Source organism: Zonotrichia albicollis, chromosome 18, assembly GCF_047830755.1.
Source record: "Zonotrichia albicollis isolate bZonAlb1 chromosome 18, bZonAlb1.hap1, whole genome shotgun sequence".
Lineage (NCBI taxonomy): Eukaryota > Metazoa > Chordata > Aves > Passeriformes > Passerellidae > Zonotrichia > Zonotrichia albicollis.
In genome coordinates, this window is record NC_133836.1 from 10,596,913 (window position 1) to 10,614,811 (window position 17,899).

The window sequence follows — 17,899 nt, forward strand, 5'->3', positions numbered from 1 at the left end:
TAGTGAGACTGCCTCCCAAGCCTGTTGCACTCCTGACAAGCACCAAAAAGGGTTACACAGAGCCCAGACAGAGCTGCTGGCTGTGCTCTGGGGAATGCATCTGTCCCAGCAGTTTGGTGACAGGCACAGCACAGACCTGCAGCCTGATCACAGCCACTGCTGAGTACAGACAAGGCTCTACATGGTGACACTGAGGTCCCAGTGCAGTGACAGGACATGATGAAGGGACAAGAAAGGTGCTGCTCAGGATGGAAATGCCAGGTGCACTGCCCAGGGAAAAGGGGAGTGGGTCTGTGGCACAGGGGACACAAGCAGCAGCCAGGTGTAGCAAAGTGCAGCCAATGCAAGGCCCTGGATAACTCACCAATGCTGTTGATGGTATGGTCAGACACTACCAGAAGGAAATCACATTGCATGCCTTATTTGCAATCAGTCCAAATCTGTAAAACATTATATGTTTTGTGTGCTGTCATCTATACTGCCTGCCCTGTGTAGTTTTGGTACATGAACAAATCCATACCTTGGGAGAAAGTAAAACTGCTTTCTCTGTCAAATCTCTTGTAATCACACCAAAAACCACAAAACCTTTGCAGATATCTATCCAATTCCCACGTTAAATCAGTATGTTACTTGACAAACGTTTTCATTTAAAGACCAAGAACCTGCTAGGAATTCACAACTAGGCCTGAACCCATTGTCTACAAACTCTTAACTTTTCTTCTTCAGCCCCCTGTTCCCCCTTCCATCTCTGTTCTGCAATTTGCCAGCCTCCTTTATGTCTCAGTTATGTCTGCACCATGTGAGGCAGGCAGAGCTATGTGCCCACAAACAGCAAAGCTCCTCCAGCTCACAGTAACTCAGCAGGCTTCTGCGATTTCCAGAGCCTGCACTACTGTGTGCCCATACCTGCTGTCAAATTGCTGCCTGGACAGAGGCTCACAGCTAACCTCAGCCTTACCCCACACATGAAATTGTCTCTGAGACCTCAGGAACATTCATCTTGTCCTGCAGCTCTCCCTACACAAAGTGGTGTAAACCCAGCTGATGCTTCTAGGAAATAAAGAACAAGCTTACCCCTCCAAAGATGTGTTATGATTTTATGGCCCCTTCCTGCAACCTGCTGAGAGTGGATGTGCTTCATATCATAAATTTAAAACACATCAACACAGATTTCAAGGGTGTACAGTTCTTCTGAGGTTTCTAAAGGAAAATAGAGATGAAAGCCATAAAAAACAACCCTTAATACACAGCAGAGTTTGAGAAGTAAAATTTAAACATAAGTTCAGGTTTCCCTTTATTGTAAGTTCTGGCAGTCCTAGGACTGTTCTAACTTCTAGCTGCTTGTCATGGCTGTAACACGACAGCAGTGAGGGAAAACCCTGAGTACATTGACTCCAACTTTAGCTGCCTTCCCTTAAAACACTCACCTTGCCCTACTCTGTTTGAAGCTGTGAAAAGACAATGATAATAACAGGAAGCTGCTCCTAGAGCTCCTACAAAGGAGACAGTTATTTTCATGTCCTGCCTCATTGCAAATACCTGTGCATAGGAAAGATGGCATGCACAGATCACACACAAACCTGTAATCGAGGCGAGTCAGGATGTTGTTGACTGCAATTGATGTTGTCTGTCTCGACCTTCTCCTCGAGGTGTCTCCACCTCCCATTACAGTGTCACAGCTAAAGGAGTTCCCCGGGGTCTGCAAAGAAGCAAAATAGCAAATGGCAAGAGAGAACTGACATTGTTTATATAACATTAAAATTAATTCTAAATCAACAATTCAGAGAAAGTAATGTTGCATAAAAGTAGACTAAAAGAGATTTCGCTGACAGAGAGTGCTAACAATGATATTTTGTATAAAGCATCCTGTACCCCAAATCCTCAAGATATTACCAAAAAACCAAAAACCAACACTACCACACTACCTCTCTTCAGTGTTTTGCAGAAAAAGTGAGGCATAGGCATTCACAGGGCTTTGCAGAGTAACTGAAAATTTACCACCAGAATGAAGAACAGATTCCAGGCTTTTTAATCCATTAGTCAGTTATGTGCATTGTTTTAAAGCAGCCCTTGGATTTACTCATTTTAGTGTAGGCTGGGTAAAAAGGAGCATTAAAGCAGAAATATCCATGTGTTCTACATCTTGAACCAAGACTTTCCTCCTGGAAAGGCAGTAAGGGTTCTCTGCAGCCCAAGGTTTTCTACACAGCCATAAAACCTTCATCCTCTTGAGTGTGCTGGTATCCAGGATAACCCCCAATCCCTGCTCTATACCCAGTGCATGTTGCAGGAGGAAAAGATAACAAAGGCTGTTTAATGGAGACAGAACTCCATCAGGGAAGTCCTTTTGGACCCCATTTCCATCAGGTCATAAAAGGAACAGCCTGGACCCACATGCTGGGCTCTGCTAAGGCTGCTCCAGGCTGCAGCTCTTCATTTGCAAAAGAAATGACCCATTCATTTCCCTGTGACCTCTGCAGATACTTCAGACTGCTGACCTCATCTACCCATGGCTCCCACCACTATGGGCCAGCATCTTCAAACAGGTGCTCCAGACAAACCCTTCCACCTTCCCAGGCAAGCTGAACTAAGACAGCTCCAAGAATCCTGAATCAAGGCTCCCACGAGGCTATTTGTGCATGGGCTGGGAATGTTCAGCCCTCAATGTATTTATTTCCCATTCAGAAAAGCAGAGGCCACATATGAAAAGGAGGGACAGATGAGAAGGTGTAAATTTTGTCAAGTGAAGTTAAAACATGTAAGTGCACACTCACATGCTTGTATGAGTACTTAACACAGATTTCTTCCCTGCAGCTGCTGACAGCCACACTTTCTGTTAAGTGTGTGTGGCCCAAGCAGGCCCTGAAGTCCCTCTGGACAGCTCAGTGCCTTGTGACTGGGAGCTCCCACCTCTGCAGTGGATTTCCAGAATCAGTTTTATGACCAGAGATGAAGGGTGACAAATCTACTTCAGCAGAGGAATCCCCGTGCTTGTATTGCATCCCAGGAAAAAGACACATCTCTTCACACACACCCATTTACCTTGGCATTCACAGCCTTATTCCAAGACTGGCACAATACATATTGACTTTTTGTTCTTAACAGCCCCATTCCAGAGAGATTACTCCATTCCACAGCTAAGGATACAAAGGCATTCGGTGGCTGAACTGGGAATTCAGTGCTGGTTTCACGTTCAAATTCAGAGTCCTGCTCACTGGACTAATCTGGACAGCCACACAGAAGTGTGAGTTTTCAGGTCAGAAAGAATAGTGAGGATGGAGTCACAGATACATTATCACAGACTAATATCTTTGTCAATAAAAGTAGCATAAAACCAAAGCAAGCTAGGTCAGCTCTTGGTCTCCAAAGAACACCCAATTAGGAGAGTGAGCATAACCATCTCTAATAAGTAAGCTGTTTTGGAAGCTGAACTGTTTGTTCCGAGTGCCACATAGGCAGCTCTTGCTACTGGCAGAAGAGGCCCGTGAATCAGAGCCCCAAGACTGATGCAAGAGAAATTTGGGCGTCTCAAGCTGATTTCCCCAGCAGAGAACAACCCTATTAGTTTGAGAAAGTCCCCTGCCTGCTTTCTCTCTGAGTAATTAAGAGTGAAATCCTCCTCTCAGTGACCCCAATGCTCTCAGCCTAGGCTGATTTACACATGAAAGGAACCCTCTGAGGGGCTTTCTCTCTTTCACATTCACAACCAGGCAGGACCTATAAATAAAACCTTTCTGAAAACAGGAGCTTTCAAAAAGGTCTGTGTATGTGCACAAACGTGCATGAGAGAAAGGGAATGGCTGTGTGCACTCGAGGATGTGTGTTTGCATGCGTATGTGAGGCGTGGGTGAGAAGAATGTGCATTCACACACCGGCCCTGATGCAAACAAGTGCACTGAGAAAAGATCTGCATGGGCAGGGAGCGTGCACAGGTGCTGGGGGCACTGACAGCAGCCAGAGGCCATGTCCAGGCTGGCTCCAGCCAGCACCATTCCAGGGGTTTGCCCTCAGCTGAGTCATGCTAGAGTTCCACAGGGAAAACCAGAGCAGACTCAGACCCAGCCGTGCATATGAGACCAAGCTTGTGGAGCACTTTCCCCCCACACAGCAGTGAAGCACTGCAGGACAAACACCAGTGGTTTACACTGCTTGGCTTTCATGGGAGGTAACACAGAATCAGGGTGTGTCCTCCTACTGCTTTGACAGAAAATGAGATTTTAAAGTGTCACATCCTCTCAGCTACCCAGGAGAGAGTGAGTAGTGTTCCATTTTCCAGGGCTGTCATTGTTCAAAAGTAAATTTTAGTTTTCTGGAGCATTAAACCCTTGAAAGTTTGAAAACATAACAACGAGACAGATGACCTGAAAATGAAGGTCAGGAAATCAAAAGGACTGTGACTACCTTTACAGTAGTTATAAACACAAAAATGCCTAGATATGCATCTGAAACGTCCCTGCCCCACTCTCCTGTTCATCCATGTGGCTACAAGTCAGGCCAGGATCTCTCGCCTTCCATGAGGCCTACGGAGGATCCAGGATAACTCCCAGGAAAGTTGGCAGTCCGTGTGACCCTGCCCCAATACAAACCAGGTGACACGGAGCTCGCAGCCAAGCCAGGACAGCCCACAGGGTGTCACAGAGCAGGTTCTGCTCTCTGGGGCTTTGCCCCTGTAAGACAAGGCCTGGCTACAACGTGATCATTTCAGAACTGCAAATTATTCTACTGCACTACTCCTGACCAGCTCAATCATTTGCTCTGCTGAATCTGTGCCTGTGCCACATGCTAATGCCAGCAATCGGGATGTAGGTGTGTTAGAAGCACTGCAGCTGCTCCCTGTTTGGTGGGAGACCTCAGGGTGTGAGAGGGAGGCAGGAGAGGCGCTGCACCCTGCGCCCCTCGGACTTCACCACTGCTAATCGCAGCTCTTGGACCTCTCACCCCCGCCCCCAATTCTTATGCAAACATTTAGAAGAAGTAGGCAGAAAAAAAGGCACAAAACAGGAGACATAAAGAGTGCACAGGCTCACAGGAGCGCACAAAGCACAAAATGTCTCTTCTGCTCGTTCAAAAGATTCTTCCCAGCTCCTTGCACTAGGCAGGAGTGCGTGAGCAGGGATTCAGAGCTCCCCTCCCACTGAGCTCGCAGCTAAAGCCCTCCCCCAGTTCCCAGGGTCTTCAAATGAAGATTTGCATAGTAGTTCCAGATCATTCCCGAGAGAAGGGACAATGGCTCTCTCAACGCCCTCTTCCCCCCATCCCTCCCTCCCAAAGCTGATAAAGCCTTGGTGAAAAGGGGAACAAAGGATTTACAGATGTCAGAATATTGATTTCTGCCGTTCCAGGACTACAGGGAGAAGAAGAAGAAAACTTTTGCCTCCAGAAACCTGCGGAGTTTGAGACACAGACGCTATCTTTGCAGCACGAACCCCGCGTTTGTTTAGACAGTCTCTGATGGAGGCAATATTGCTATTCGAGAGGGATGAGCCCTGAACACGCGAAAACGCAGGGGATGAGATTACAGCCTGCAGTCCCAGAGAGGCGTTTGTTGTTCCCAGCCGCGCTGAACGGAGGCGTTTCCAGCGACTGCAGTTTGCCCCCAGGCGGGCCGGGCCGGCATTGCTGCGGGCGGCAGCTCCCGCCCCGCTCATCCCGGCCCCGCTGGATCCTGCCCCTCTCTGCCCCCGCCGCTGCCGCTGGGACAAGGATCGGAAAGGAGGTGAAATCTTTGAGTCTTTGGCAGGCGGCCTCTGATTCGGAATCAGAGTGGAACGGATTGCCACTAAACTCACTAAATTTAGGGCCGTTACCTGAAAGCCAAAGCTTTCTGCTCCCACACTTCTGTGCACAGCCCATGCAAACCCGAGCTTGCTTTTGCACTACAGAAATTCCTTTCCACTGTAGTGCATCAACTCCACTGATCTCCACCTCCACCAGCTCGCTGCAATCGCTCAGATTGTGCTAAACAGAGCGGTGACAGGATCCAAAGTGTCACATGGCACTGCTGCACGGCCAGCACGGGACTGGCACTGGGCAGCCAAGGGAGCTCCTGGCCTGACCTCCCCCTGTCCCACCACTGCTCTGAAGCAGCTTTCAGCTTTCTCTCTGGGACTGCCTGCTGCCACTTAATAGACATACATACATACATACATACATACATACAAATATTATATATATTTTTTTTCCCCTTTTCAGAGCTATCTCTGTAGCATTTCTGCCCTCAAAAAGTTCCTGGGACGCTGGATCTTTTGTAAAAATGTACCTGATTAAAATTCCTCTATGTTGGAATTCAGTACATCCCTCCAGGTGTCCAGAGTTGCCGAGGACCCTGCCGGGGGACTCAGAGACCCTGGCACACAGCCCAGAACACCTGGGGATTTGATTTTGACCCCTGGAGCAAGTTCCCAACTTTGTATGAGGACCTGAAAGTCACAGAGGTTTGAATAGCGTAATAATATAATTATCACAGGGTGAAAATGTAGATTGTAGGATTTTTGGTATGGGGGTTATGGGGACAAGATGGAGGAACTTGGGCATGTCTAGCTCTTCTTCTTCTTCTTCATCATTTTCTGCAGTGACGTTGGCACTTTGGGATTGGCTTAGAGTAGAAGTGCACTGTCCAACATAGGTGATAGGCATTGGGAATTAAGTGTAAATATGTTATACATAGTTCGTGGTATAAAAGGACAGCACTGCCTCGGGGATGATCAGAGTGCCTGTGGCTGCCTTGCTGAGCTGATCTCAGCTGGGCAGAAAGAAAATTTTATAGATAAAAATTAATAAACAACCTCAAGACTGAAAAGTGCAGAGTCCAGACTCGTTCTTCAGTTGCATGGGCCAAAGCAGAGACATCCTGCACATCTCAGGGCAGCAATTAACAACAGCTACCCGAGATCTCTAAATATGGGATTTAGGCCATTTTTAAAGGTGATAAGTTATTTTCTGAATCAAGCTCTAGGCCCCTCAGATTTTCCCTGGGGGAAAACCCCACCTGAAACCCTTTCTGCAGGGCAGAGTGGTGAGTACAAAAGGGTTTCCCATGCCATGGGTCAATAACTCAGACAGAGCTGCAGAGCCAGAGCTGACTGTTCCCTCATTTTCCACGCAGCTTTGTACAAACACGTGCTGTCAGGAGGACTGCAATCATCACAGTGATAACAACCAGCACATATTGTAGAGTTAAACACATTTCACACAACTACATCAAAACATTATGCACAATACTCTTCAAATATCTAGGTTTCTTTCAATACCTGCCTGTCTTCCCTCAGCTGAAAGAAATTATTCTTATGGAATCTTTTGTGTCTCCCAGCAGCCACTCCTAATTTACATTTAAAGATGTGAATCAGACCCACCAGACTCCTGATACAGCTCACACAGAGATTAATCACAGCTGTTGGGATGATGAAGACTAAGGCAGGCCCATTTTAAATCAGTGTCACTCAGACTGTAATGAACCTGCTGCCACACTCAGCTTCAGCTGAGACACAAACATGTCCAGGTGCTGTCCATGAGCCCCTTGGAGCTACATGGGTGAGCTCCTGGGGAGCTGTGCTGAGGTGCCCTCTCCAAAGGGCATTTTCCAGACTGTCAGAGGAGTAAAGGTGTCAGGGAGAACCTGGGAGAAGCAAACCTTGGCTGCTCTCACCCCCTGCTTAACACTCTCATGTTAACACATGCAGCAGCAGCACAGCTCACAAACCTGTTTTATTTTAGAGAGAATTTTCCCTCATCCTAGGCAGATGTTTGCTTATTTTGCTGATTCTTTGTTTTCTTTTGTTCATAAACATTAGTGTCTGTTGCTTACTTAAATATTTTTTGCTACAAACAAGAGTAGTTCTGTTTATACAGTTCCTGCTACAAATTTGCTTTAGCATACAGAATTCAGTCTTAGTTTTATCACTGAAATACTGTACCAAATAATTCTCAGATCTTCTGTTTCCCCCAAAACCCCACATGCAAATTCTTTTCATATTAAAAGTCTGATATGTTAGACATCTCATAAGCCTGAATCCAAAGGATGAAGGTGTGGAAAGGCAAAATCTCCCTCCAGTGTGGGTTTAGCAGAGCAGGTGTGTGTGCACATGGCAAGCCCCAGCAGTTTGAGGGCTGTTTTGTACAAAATGCATCCTGTCCATGGTGACAGAACACTTGTGCAGGTACACACAGTACCTGGGAATAACTTCTTCCAGTATGGAAACAAAGCAGTCTTCAAAAGTATTCATTAAATAAAATCATACAAAAGCAAAGTACTGGAAGATGTAATTGTAATTTAAAAAAATAAGAACAAAGAAACCAAAGCACTTTTAACAGTTTACAGTGCCCAGATAAAGTAAATAACTGAGCAATATTTTTATGCCAAGGTGTGTTTCACAACAGCTTTCCAAGGTTCTGGCCATCTTACATTCACACAGTAAATTGGACACCAGCCCTGCTCCAAGTGAAAATGGGTAAAGAAATCCAGTTCCCCAGCAGCAAACACATCTTCCCACCATCTTACAGCCATGCCAGGCTGCATTCCTTGGTCTTGGCAACAGAGAAGTGGCCAATTCCATGGGACCGAGGTGTGCACATGACCAACCAACCCCCTCCTTCCAACAGCAACCTTGTTTGGAGTAAAACACAATTCCTTCATGTCATTCCTCTCAGACCAGCCCCTACCATAATCTTTCCCAAAAGCTCAGTTTCTTTGCTTTTTTTACTGTAACGGTTGGACCATGGGAATCCTCTCATTTTGCTGTGGGGTTTTAAGTGCTGAAAAATGTGCTGTCCAAAAGTCAAACAGCCAACCACCAGGCCCCAATAAAGAACTAAAAGAAAACCTAGATATCTGTAATATTTTTTTTAGGAGATCTTATGTTCATTCAAGTGATGTTATTATTTCAGTAGAATCATGCCAGGAATCCATGTAATTAAAAACACATTGGTGGTAACAGAAGTGCAGCATTTGAGGGCCCCTTTGATCCCCTCATGCCTGGGACCTCCCCAGCCCCTCACTGACCCCACAGCCCGAGGACTTTGCACTCTCTGAACTGCTCATCACTCTCTACCTGACAGGAGGATGGAGGCAGGTGAAAATCGGCCTTTTCTCCCAGGCAATAGCAACAGGACAGGAGAGAACAGACTTCAGCTGCACCACGGGAGGTTAAGGCTGGACATCAGGAGTAATTTCTCCATAGAAAGTGTGATCAGACATTGGAATGGGCTGCCCAGGGAGGAGGTGCAATCACTGCCCCTGGAGGTGTTTAAGGAAATACTGAGTGACATGGTCTGGCTGACACGGTAACGTTCGGTCATACGACGGACACGATGCTCCCCGAGGTCACCGACAAGCTAAACGAGTTTATGCCTCTGTCACGCTGTGTCTCTGTCACCGCCCCCAGGCCGACCTCCCCCAGCTCCGCCCTCAGCCCCAAGATGGCGCCGGGCCGCCCCTCAGCCCGCACAGCACTGACGTCACTGTCCCGCCCCTCCCGCGCATGGCGGCGCATGCGCGCGGGCGGCCCCGCTCAAGGTCAGCGCGGCCGCTGCTGCCACCGGTTCCGCCTGGCGCGGTTCCGGTTCCGGTCCCGCCGTGCGGACAGGAGGACATGGCGGCGCTCGGACGGGTATCCCGCCTGCTGCTCGGCGCCGCCGCCCCGCGCTCCCTGCCGGGGCGCGGCTTGGCGGCGGCCGCGGCACACGAGGAGGGCGGAGGTAACGGAGCTCTGCGGGGCAAGGGCGGAGCCGGGGCCCGCGGCCGGCGCGGCGCTGCCCTTGACAGCCGGTGCCCTTCGCTGCGGGAACGGGGCACGGCAGGCGCTCGGTGGGGCCTGAACCGGGGCTTAAACTATGAGCCCGGAATCCTGTTACAGACGGGTTGGAGCGTGGGACGCAGGTTCATTAGCGTCCCGTTAATGCGCTAATTGCGGTAACGCGTGTGCGGTCGGTATCGCTGACGGGAGCCGTGCTGGTTCTGATGCCGCTGTCCCTGCCCAGCCCGCTTGTGGAAGACGCTGACGTTCGTGGTGGCGCTGCCCGGCGTGGCCGTGTGCATGCTCAACTGCTACCTGAAGGCGCATCACGAGCACGAGCGGCCCGAGTTCGTGCCCTACTCGCACCTCCGCATCCGGACCAAGGTACCTCTGCCCGGGTCACGGCCCTCCTGTCCTGCACCAGGGGCTGCAGAGCCTCCTCTGACACTGCCACAGCGCCTTTTCCTCTCTCGACTGCCACATGAGATGGCTGTGATACCAACTCACAGCTGTTTCTGAGGCGGTGAGGGTTTGTCGCAGCTCTGGTGAAGTACCCATGACATTCACAGGCCCTCCCACCCCAGAGTGATCCTCCCAATGTCGTGCTGAAAAATGTTTCTGTCCTAGAGCTGCTGTACTTAAAGTCATACAGATCCCAAAATACTCAAAATTGGATCCTCATAATACAGCACAGTGTTTGTTTAAGAGCAACGATTGTGCTGTTTAGAGACTGTGGCTCCCAGCTAAGAGAGACAAGAGTTTTCCAGCTCTTGCCTCCCCTACATCCTGGGAGTCAGCTTGCCTAATTCAGCCTGTCAAGCTGATCATAGAATCATTTAGGTTGGTAAAGTCTTCTGAGATGGAGTCCACCCTTTGACTGATTTGCACCCTGTCAATCAGATCATGGCACTAAGTGCTACATCCAGTCTGTACCTAAACACCTCCAGGGATGGTGACCCCTGCAGCCTGGGCAGTTTGTCCCAATGTTTAGCAACCTTTTTGTGAAGAAATTCCTCCTGATGTCCATCCTGAACATTCCATGGCACAGCTTGAGGCTGTTTCCTCCTATCCTGTCACTAATTGCCTGGGAGAATTGATGTTTGAGTGTCTGCTGTTCTTGGTTTCAGGTGCTTGTAGGGATTGTTCAGCAGCTGCCACTGGCTGATTTTCTTTCTTCTTTCAACAGCGTTTCCCCTGGGGTGATGGGAATAAAACTCTGTTTCACAACCCCCACGTTAACCCTCTCCCAACTGGTTATGAAGATTAAAACCAAGATCCTGCCAACAGCCAGAACTTTGGCTCTCCCCGTCCTGAACCAGAATGTTGAGTGGGAGCCATCATTTCTGGGGTCATAGTTTCAGAAACTCTTGTGTTTCTTCTGTGATGAAGCTGAGTGGTGTTCTGGCCCAGTGTGTACCTGTGATGGGGCCCTTTAAATAAACAATTCTGAACACGAATTTGGGATTTGACTTGTTTACCTGAATCCTTTGGAGTTTTTTAGTTCAGTGTTGGCAAAAAGCATGAAGGTTTCTCCCAGGACAGAGTGCAGGAGCAAAGGGGTTTGACTGCCTGCATGGTAACACGTGTTCCTGTGTCTGATAACACACCAGGAATGCATTTGGCATAGGACATCAATCAATTTCATATTCTTCATGTCTGGTCTAGCTGATGACTCTAAACTCACAGCCAGAACAACAGATATGTACATTAAAATTCAATATATACTGAAGCACATTCTCCATTATCAGCTCTTGCAATATTTATTAATTCCCTTCTGGCACAGGGAGGCAGAAAAGATGTTGAGCTAAGCTCTGCCTTCATTCACACTGTTCACTTCAGCTCTCACATTTTCAGGTACATCAGCACATATCGCTCACCACTCTGCTTTCCATAAAGCCGCAGTCTGTACCAAGTCTCTCACACAGGTTTTGCAGAAGAGAACACAATTTTGGTTCTACTTGTCTGTATAGCATTTACTGTGCCATGCAGAAGCTGCCTGAAGCAGAAGGGATGAGTGAGCCAACAGCCTGAGCCTGTGCCAGTACAACTTTCATTTTCAAGTTTTTGCTCACTACAAGTCAACCATTTTCCAGTTCTTACTATAACTTCTATATTTTTTGCACAATGTGAATCTGAGCTTTATCTCAGCTGTCATAATGTGGTTCTTCCCAAAAGGCAGAACACAGCAGCTGCTTTGGCATCTTGCCGTGGAAAGGAGTGATGGATGGCAGAGAGAATCTCACAGTGACATTGGAGGATGCCCTTCCCCATGGTTCCATGGGATTTTTTTGTCAGTTTACCAGTAAAAGATTGCTGAGAGAGGTTTTCCTGTGTTGAAAGTACAAGGCACTGAAGGGCACAGTTGTTCTAAAGCTGACAAAGTCACATTACATTTACCCCTACATGAAGATCACAGAAAAGCAAACTGGTTTTGTGTGTTATTCCTTAAAAAAGAAAAGCTACAGAGTCAACCATCTCCCAAATGCTATTTATAGATCCTTCCCTCAGACCTGCTGCACTCTGCCAACAGCCTGGTTTTTCAGTGCTGTATTTAAGCCCTGTGCTGACACTGCAGGAGCTCTCTGCACCTGAGAACAGGAGTGTGGCTCACCTGGCTCTGGCACAGGAACAGCCTCAGGCTGCAGCAGCTCCTGATCCTCTGCACAAGAACTCAGGGTCTGGGCTCTGTGAGGGGCTGTGCTGCAGACAGGCCAGCTGTAATATTTGAGAACTACACCTTTTTAGTTTTTTTTTTTTTTTAAGTATAACCTTTAAGTAATTAGTAGTAATTAAAAGCAGAGAGTGAAGCTTTCTTTTTTCCTCACTGTAATTCCAGAATTATGAAGTTATCTTTTGTCCCCAGTCCATAATATCTTTTTCCCCTGTGTTGGTGTAAGGAGAAGGGCAAGCTTTGACCCATCCCTGTGTGAGGATCAAACCACAGAGATGTGTAATGCTAAAGGAGAGAGAATTCCAAGTTCATGGATGTGTTAGTACCTCAGGAAAGGCTGAAGTAGCCTCTGCATTAAAAGTCTTCTCCTCAGGGGCTGAGCAGGCACTTCCATCCCTCCCAGGGGGCACAATCAGACTCTACTGCACAGTTACCTACTTGAACAAAATAAACCTGGTTGTATTTATTTTAGCCAAGCTGTTGCAGGTCCACTAGTGCTCTTAAACCATCTCTGCAGCTGACACAAAACAGTGCTTAAGCCCTTCAGGATTACATGAAACTAGTTTCATCACCAAAATTCAGAAGCATAGAGATGATAACAAGTACATCAACCCCCTTCATATTCTTTTTAAACACTTTCAAGTGTTATATAAATAAGCAAGAGAAATCAGTCACAGAGAACCCATCCCAGCCCACTCCAACGAGCATTCCCCACTGCAGAGTACAATCAGTAGGAAGCTCACATGGATTTTTAAGCTGTCAGATGCTGAACCACCACCAAGTTTCACTGGCAAGGAGGCAGCAGGTACCACATTATCCAGTTTTTTTTTTCTTTTAGCTGTTTGTTTTCACAAGCAGAGAACATTTGTCACTTCCTAAAAAGCAGTTAACAAAGGTCTTCTCCTGGTGGCACCTGTGGCACACCTGGTACTGGTGCTCAGTCCAAAGGCTGCTGTTGGTGACTCCACCCATACTGCCAACATCAGGAGGAGTTCTCAGTTTTTCCTTTACTTGGGCCCATGAACTCCAGGCCCTCAATGGGTATGTCCTTTTCTTTGATTGCTTTCTGAAAAGAAGAACACCAAATAATTAAATTCAGAACTTCTTTATAGGGCTTCATGATGTTTTCTTTGGTACAAAGCACAGAACGACAAAATCAGTGAGGCTGTAAAACACCTGTGAGATCATCCAGTCCAACCTGTGGCCCATGAGTAATAGCACCATGTCAACCAGACCAAGGCCATGCCCAGGCTCTCCTTAAATACTGCCTACACCTCCCTGGGCAGCCCATTTCGACATCTCATCACACTTTCTGTGAAAAAACTCTTCCTAAAGCCCAACCTAAACCTCCCTGGTGCAGCTTAAACCTGTATCCTCTTGTCCTATGGCTTGTTGCCTGAATAGAAATCATCTAAAAAAAAACAAACAAGTGATCTAGAAAAAGTAGTCTTAAGGGCTAGTTTGAATAAAGTTTCAATGTTAAAGTTGCTGGTTTGAATAAAGTTTCAATGCTGCTGAAGGATGTACTGAGAACTCACTGAGCTACAGTCGCTCTAACAGAAACGCGCTGCAGCCTCTACCGATCCGCCTTAGGAAATGTACAATAAAAATAAGAAAAGCCTGTAAAATATTCATGCCATGACCGACAGACACGGGGCGGGACAAGCCCAGCGCTGCGTGTGGGGCTCTGTGTGAGGCCTGAGGCTGCCGGGGGCACCGGGCCGGCGCTGGGAGGGATGAGCGCGGGGAAGGACGCTCGGGGCAGGGAGAGAGGGCCGGCCCGGACGCACCTGCACGCAGAGCTGGTAGCGCTTGAAGAGCTGCCCGCAGGGGTCGCCGGCGCTGTCGCCCTTGAGGAACTTCTCTGCGAACCAGCGGTTGAAGCACTGGTCGTACTCGCGCTTCAGCTCGGTGCACGCCTCGCCCACGCTGTTCATCGCGGCGGCCGCGCCGGACGGGCCGGGCCGGGCCGGGCGCGCCGCCACTGACGCACATCCGGCGGGCCCGGGAGGCGGCGGCGATGCGCGCGCTGCTCCTCGGGGCCTGGCTCCGCGCCGGGCGGGGCCTCCCGCGGGCACCGGGGAGCGGCCGCCGGCACCGGGAGCACCGGGGACACAGCGGGCACAGCGAGCACAGCGAGCACCGGCCGCAGGCACCGCTCCGGGTAACACCGCAGGCACCGCTCGGGCACCGCCGCTCCGCCCCCCGCGAGGCGGGCACGGGATACCGCACCCGTTAATCGCCCCAGAGAGGGACAGCGATCAGCGGGTCCCTGCATTTGCTGACCTTAAAGGCCTTTTCCAGCCGTAACGATTTTAGAATTCTTTGTAAACTCCGGTTTTGACGTGTAACAAGTGTGGAAACCCAGAACAGCGGGAATATTTCTGTCTGCTCTGGGGTGCCCTGACCCCCAGGGGAGCTCTGACTTTGACCCTCATTCATGGAGAAAGGTTCCTAGACTTCAAGATAGACTAGAACCCACAAAACTGTGAAATAAATTATAGAGAGTAGTGTAGGTGTATCACTTGGTGAGAAATTTAGGTTTTGGGGTTTTTAGTATGTTGTGGATGGAAACAAGATGGAAGGCACAGGGTGTTATCCTGGGTTTCTTCTTCCTTCTTCATGGGTTTGGGTGGCATTTTGTAATTGGGCAGAAAAGTCTGCATTGCAGCTCTTTGGGATCAGTTATTGGGTTAAAAGGGAAAATAATCTAGGTGTCAGCTCTTAATTGGATAGTTTAGTCTTAAAAGACCTTGTAACAAGAGATTGTTGGCCATTTTGTGCCTTCTAATGAAAACCTGCCGAACTCACAGTAATGGGTACCCCCACAACAAGTTTGTAATTGAAAGAATGTAGCACTATTAAATTTGCTGGTTTTTGACTGTTTTGTCCATATTGATGCTTTTGTACAGCAGAAGGTGTCGGTGGAAGTGCTGCAGCACCTGGAGCACCTGGCCCTGGTGGATTTCCGCGATGCAGAGGGCGTGGAGCGGCTGCAGAAAGCGATCCAGTTTGCTGATCAGCTTCATGAAGTGAACACTGATGGCGTGGAACCCATGGATTCAGTGCTGGAGGACAGGTGGTGAATCACAGCAGCCTCCTTTCATCTGTTCATGCATCAAACTGTTTGCTTCTGGGACCTTTATCCCCTGGGAATCACCGTGCATGTGGGCCCTTTGCTCAAAGCACCTTCCTGGGGTTCTGTGTGGGAGAAAGTTGTCATTGGCTGTGTAATTTTTATGTGTGAGCAAAGAAAGGTGAACTTCAGTTCTTTAATCTGCCTTAATTGTCACACTGCTCCCCCAGTGCCTGCCAGTGCCATTTTTGGGTGCTTCAGAATGTTCCAGTACTTGTGTCAGTGTTTATTTAAGAGACCAACACCAGATTTAGAGATAAGCCACCCTTCCCACCTCATATTCACACAACAGCTTGAAGACAACCAGTAACCTTTGTCCTTCAGGTGTCTGTATCTCAGAGAAGATGATGTGACAGAAGGCAACTGCACCAAAGAACTGCTGGAAAATGCCAGAGAGAAAGTAGAGGAGTATTTTGTGGCTCCACCAGGTATTGACTTGCTTACAAAAATCTCTCAATCTCGCCTAAATTAACCTGAAGAAAATAACCTGCCATAGCTGCATTTACTTTCAGAAACACTAGTCAATAATAGGGAGCACTAAAAGAAACGTCTGTATCCATCTGTGTAAAACAATGTGCAATTTATGGTCCAGAAGCAGCACAGAGGCTGACCTGACTCTGGAGTTACTGCACACCTTGAGAAATTCCTTACAGGAGGTCAGGCAGGACTTACCTCCCTGACTTTCTCAGGATATTTAGGCAGCCTGTAAACTGCATAAACACTTCCATGCCAAGGTGTCCTGCCCACAAGGTAGCTTACAGCTGGTCTCACACAACTTGTTTTTTGTTTTCTCTCAGGTAACATCCCTTTACCAAAGCTGGAAGAACAAGAGACTTTTCTGCAGGGCTCTCAGTGACAGCCCAGAGCCCAAATGTCCTTTCAGTATTGTATTTGGGGAAAATTAAGTTTCGTGCAGTCACACCCTGGTATGTATTTGTCAGAAGAGCACTTGCAAGACAGAAGAAAGCAAGTGTAAAAGTTTAGTAGTGCTGCTGAAATATTCAGTGTCTCTGAACCTGGACAGCAGCATGGCAGATGACCTGGGTGCTTTTATTTGGCAAAGTGAATTTGCTGTTTGGAGGTGAGAGCAAACCCTTGTCCCACTCTTAATTGTGCAATTACCTCATTATTTGTTTAAGCATCCATAATATACTCACCTGGTTGCATAAAACATGTAATTACTGTGATACTTGAATTCTTTCAAGGGTATTGAAATAAAGCCTGTGTTTAACACCACTCATCCAATCCTCTGCAAAGCTGTAACAAAGCTGTATTATTGCTTTAGTCTCAGACTTGTCAAGTTTCAGACCCTGCAAATGCTGAAGTTTACAAATATACAAGCTCAGCCTGTAAGGAATTTATGAGGTGTATAGAAATCATAACAAGGAAACACTTCAAATATCTATCAATCAATATGATCAATACCAGAATCATAATATCAGGTAATTCCCACTTTGAGAAGTCCCCCCTTGATCTATCCATTTTGGCCTGTTTGACCATCAGAGAGAATGGGGACAGTATTATTTACACAGAAGAAGGAAGAGGAATTTGAGAGGGAACTGACTGCCTGCAGGAGCTTTTAACCCAAAATAGCATCAAGTAACTATTTAAAGGCAACAACTAAACCAGCAATTTGGACAAGATGATCCCACATTGCCAATGCAGCACAGGCTAAACTTAAAACTGCCAGTTCAGTGCTGCTCCTACACACTCCAGGGAGAGAACAGACTGCCTGATGCTTGTTCCCTGCAGCCCAAACTGCATTTAAAGTGGAAAACACACATTTCCCTAATGAAGGGGTTTGATGCAACTTCACCACAAATAAGGGAATTACAACCTGGACTCAGACACCTGCAACCACCAAAAAGAAAAGCTGACAGAGGGCAGATGAGGTGCCTGTGGGGCAGGGCAAGTCAGTGCCTCTGTGGGTCTAACACTGGTGGTGCTGAGCCCCAAGGGATGGTGCTGAGCCCCACTGGGCCCTGGCAGCACTTTGAGAGAGGGAGAGATCCCCCCTCATGTGCTGGTTCCCCTGCATTCACTGCAGCACTCAGTAAATGGATCCAGTTTCTCTGGGGACCATGGAGATAACCTCACTTAGAGCTGCTGACATTTTTCCACCACCACAAAACTGTAGATCTAAAATTAGATTGGAAGCTCTTGCATATAAATCCCAGGTTTACAAAGAAAATTTCAATGTGGAGATTTCTTCGCCTTTGTGGAAATAAAAGAAGATGGAAGTTGTTTTATTGCTAATAATGATGATTTTATATTTTGGTGTTAACTGGGAGCCCCAGGAAAAAGCTCTGTTAGTACAGAGATAGGTTGTGCAACACAGAGTGAAAAACCACCTCATGAAAA

At 47.7% G+C, this 17,899-nt stretch overlaps 3 protein-coding genes and 1 long non-coding RNA gene across 6 annotated transcripts; 2 read left to right on the forward strand and 2 right to left on the reverse strand.

Annotated features, from left to right (window-relative positions):
* Positions 1-219: 219 nt before the first annotated feature.
* On the reverse strand, positions 220-9,430 carry LOC141731153 (uncharacterized). Of its 2 annotated transcripts, none has more exons than XR_012583089.1 (4): positions 9,048-9,430; positions 1,581-1,699; positions 1,075-1,200; positions 220-440 (listed from the first exon to the last, which is right to left on the reverse strand). It is a non-coding gene; the product is annotated as an uncharacterized LOC141731153 (long non-coding RNA). The 2 variants fall into 2 exon arrangements; XR_012583090.1 differs by lacking the exon at positions 9,048-9,430 and adding an exon at positions 5,808-5,940.
* On the forward strand, positions 9,292-11,188 carry COX6A1 (cytochrome c oxidase subunit 6A1). Of its 2 annotated transcripts, XM_074554355.1 has the most exons (3): positions 9,488-9,693; positions 9,976-10,115; positions 10,918-11,188. In XM_074554355.1, exons 1-3 carry the CDS (start codon positions 9,588-9,590, stop codon positions 10,996-10,998), a joined length of 327 nt encoding a protein of 108 aa, XP_074410456.1. In that variant the 5' UTR covers positions 9,488-9,587; the 3' UTR covers positions 10,999-11,188. The 2 variants fall into 2 exon arrangements, with proteins under 2 accessions (XP_074410457.1, XP_074410456.1); XM_074554356.1 differs by lacking the exon at positions 10,918-11,188 and having other exon boundaries at positions 9,292-9,693.
* Positions 11,189-12,837: 1,649 nt separating this feature from the next.
* TRIAP1 (TP53 regulated inhibitor of apoptosis 1) lies at positions 12,838-14,339 on the reverse strand. Its single transcript, XM_005493463.4, has 2 exons — positions 14,193-14,339; positions 12,838-13,468 (listed from the first exon to the last, which is right to left on the reverse strand). Exons 1-2 carry the CDS (start codon positions 14,337-14,339, stop codon positions 13,385-13,387), a joined length of 231 nt encoding a protein of 76 aa, XP_005493520.1. The 3' UTR covers positions 12,838-13,384.
* A 34-nt stretch (positions 14,340-14,373) lies between these two features.
* Positions 14,374-16,774, forward strand: GATC (glutamyl-tRNA amidotransferase subunit C). The gene is made up of 4 exons (XM_005493464.4): positions 14,374-14,566; positions 15,315-15,481; positions 15,863-15,966; positions 16,336-16,774. Exons 1-4 carry the CDS (start codon positions 14,423-14,425, stop codon positions 16,392-16,394), a joined length of 474 nt encoding a protein of 157 aa, XP_005493521.1. The 5' UTR covers positions 14,374-14,422; the 3' UTR covers positions 16,395-16,774.
* Positions 16,775-17,899: the final 1,125 nt, after the last annotated feature.

Bases quoted from the DNA above. Each gene is read 5' to 3' on its own strand.
- COX6A1 (XM_074554356.1), top strand. From the start codon at position 9,307: ATGCTCCCCGAGGTCACCGACAAGCTAAACGAGTTTATGCCTCTGTCA. The intron at 9,694-9,975 runs GTAACGGAGCTC...GTCCCTGCCCAG, and splicing joins GGCACACGAGGAGGGCGGAG to CCCGCTTGTGGAAGACGCTG.
- GATC (XM_005493464.4), top strand. From the start codon at position 14,423: ATGCGCGCGCTGCTCCTCGGGGCCTGGCTCCGCGCCGGGCGGGGCCTC. The intron at 14,567-15,314 runs GTAACACCGCAG...GCTTTTGTACAG, and splicing joins GGCCGCAGGCACCGCTCCGG to CAGAAGGTGTCGGTGGAAGT. The intron at 15,967-16,335 runs GTATTGACTTGC...GTTTTCTCTCAG, and splicing joins GTATTTTGTGGCTCCACCAG to GTAACATCCCTTTACCAAAG.
- TRIAP1 (XM_005493463.4), bottom strand. From the start codon at position 14,339: ATGAACAGCGTGGGCGAGGCGTGCACCGAGCTGAAGCGCGAGTACGAC. The intron at 13,469-14,192 runs GTGCGTCCGGGC...TCTTCTTTTCAG, and splicing joins GCTACCAGCTCTGCGTGCAG to AAAGCAATCAAAGAAAAGGA.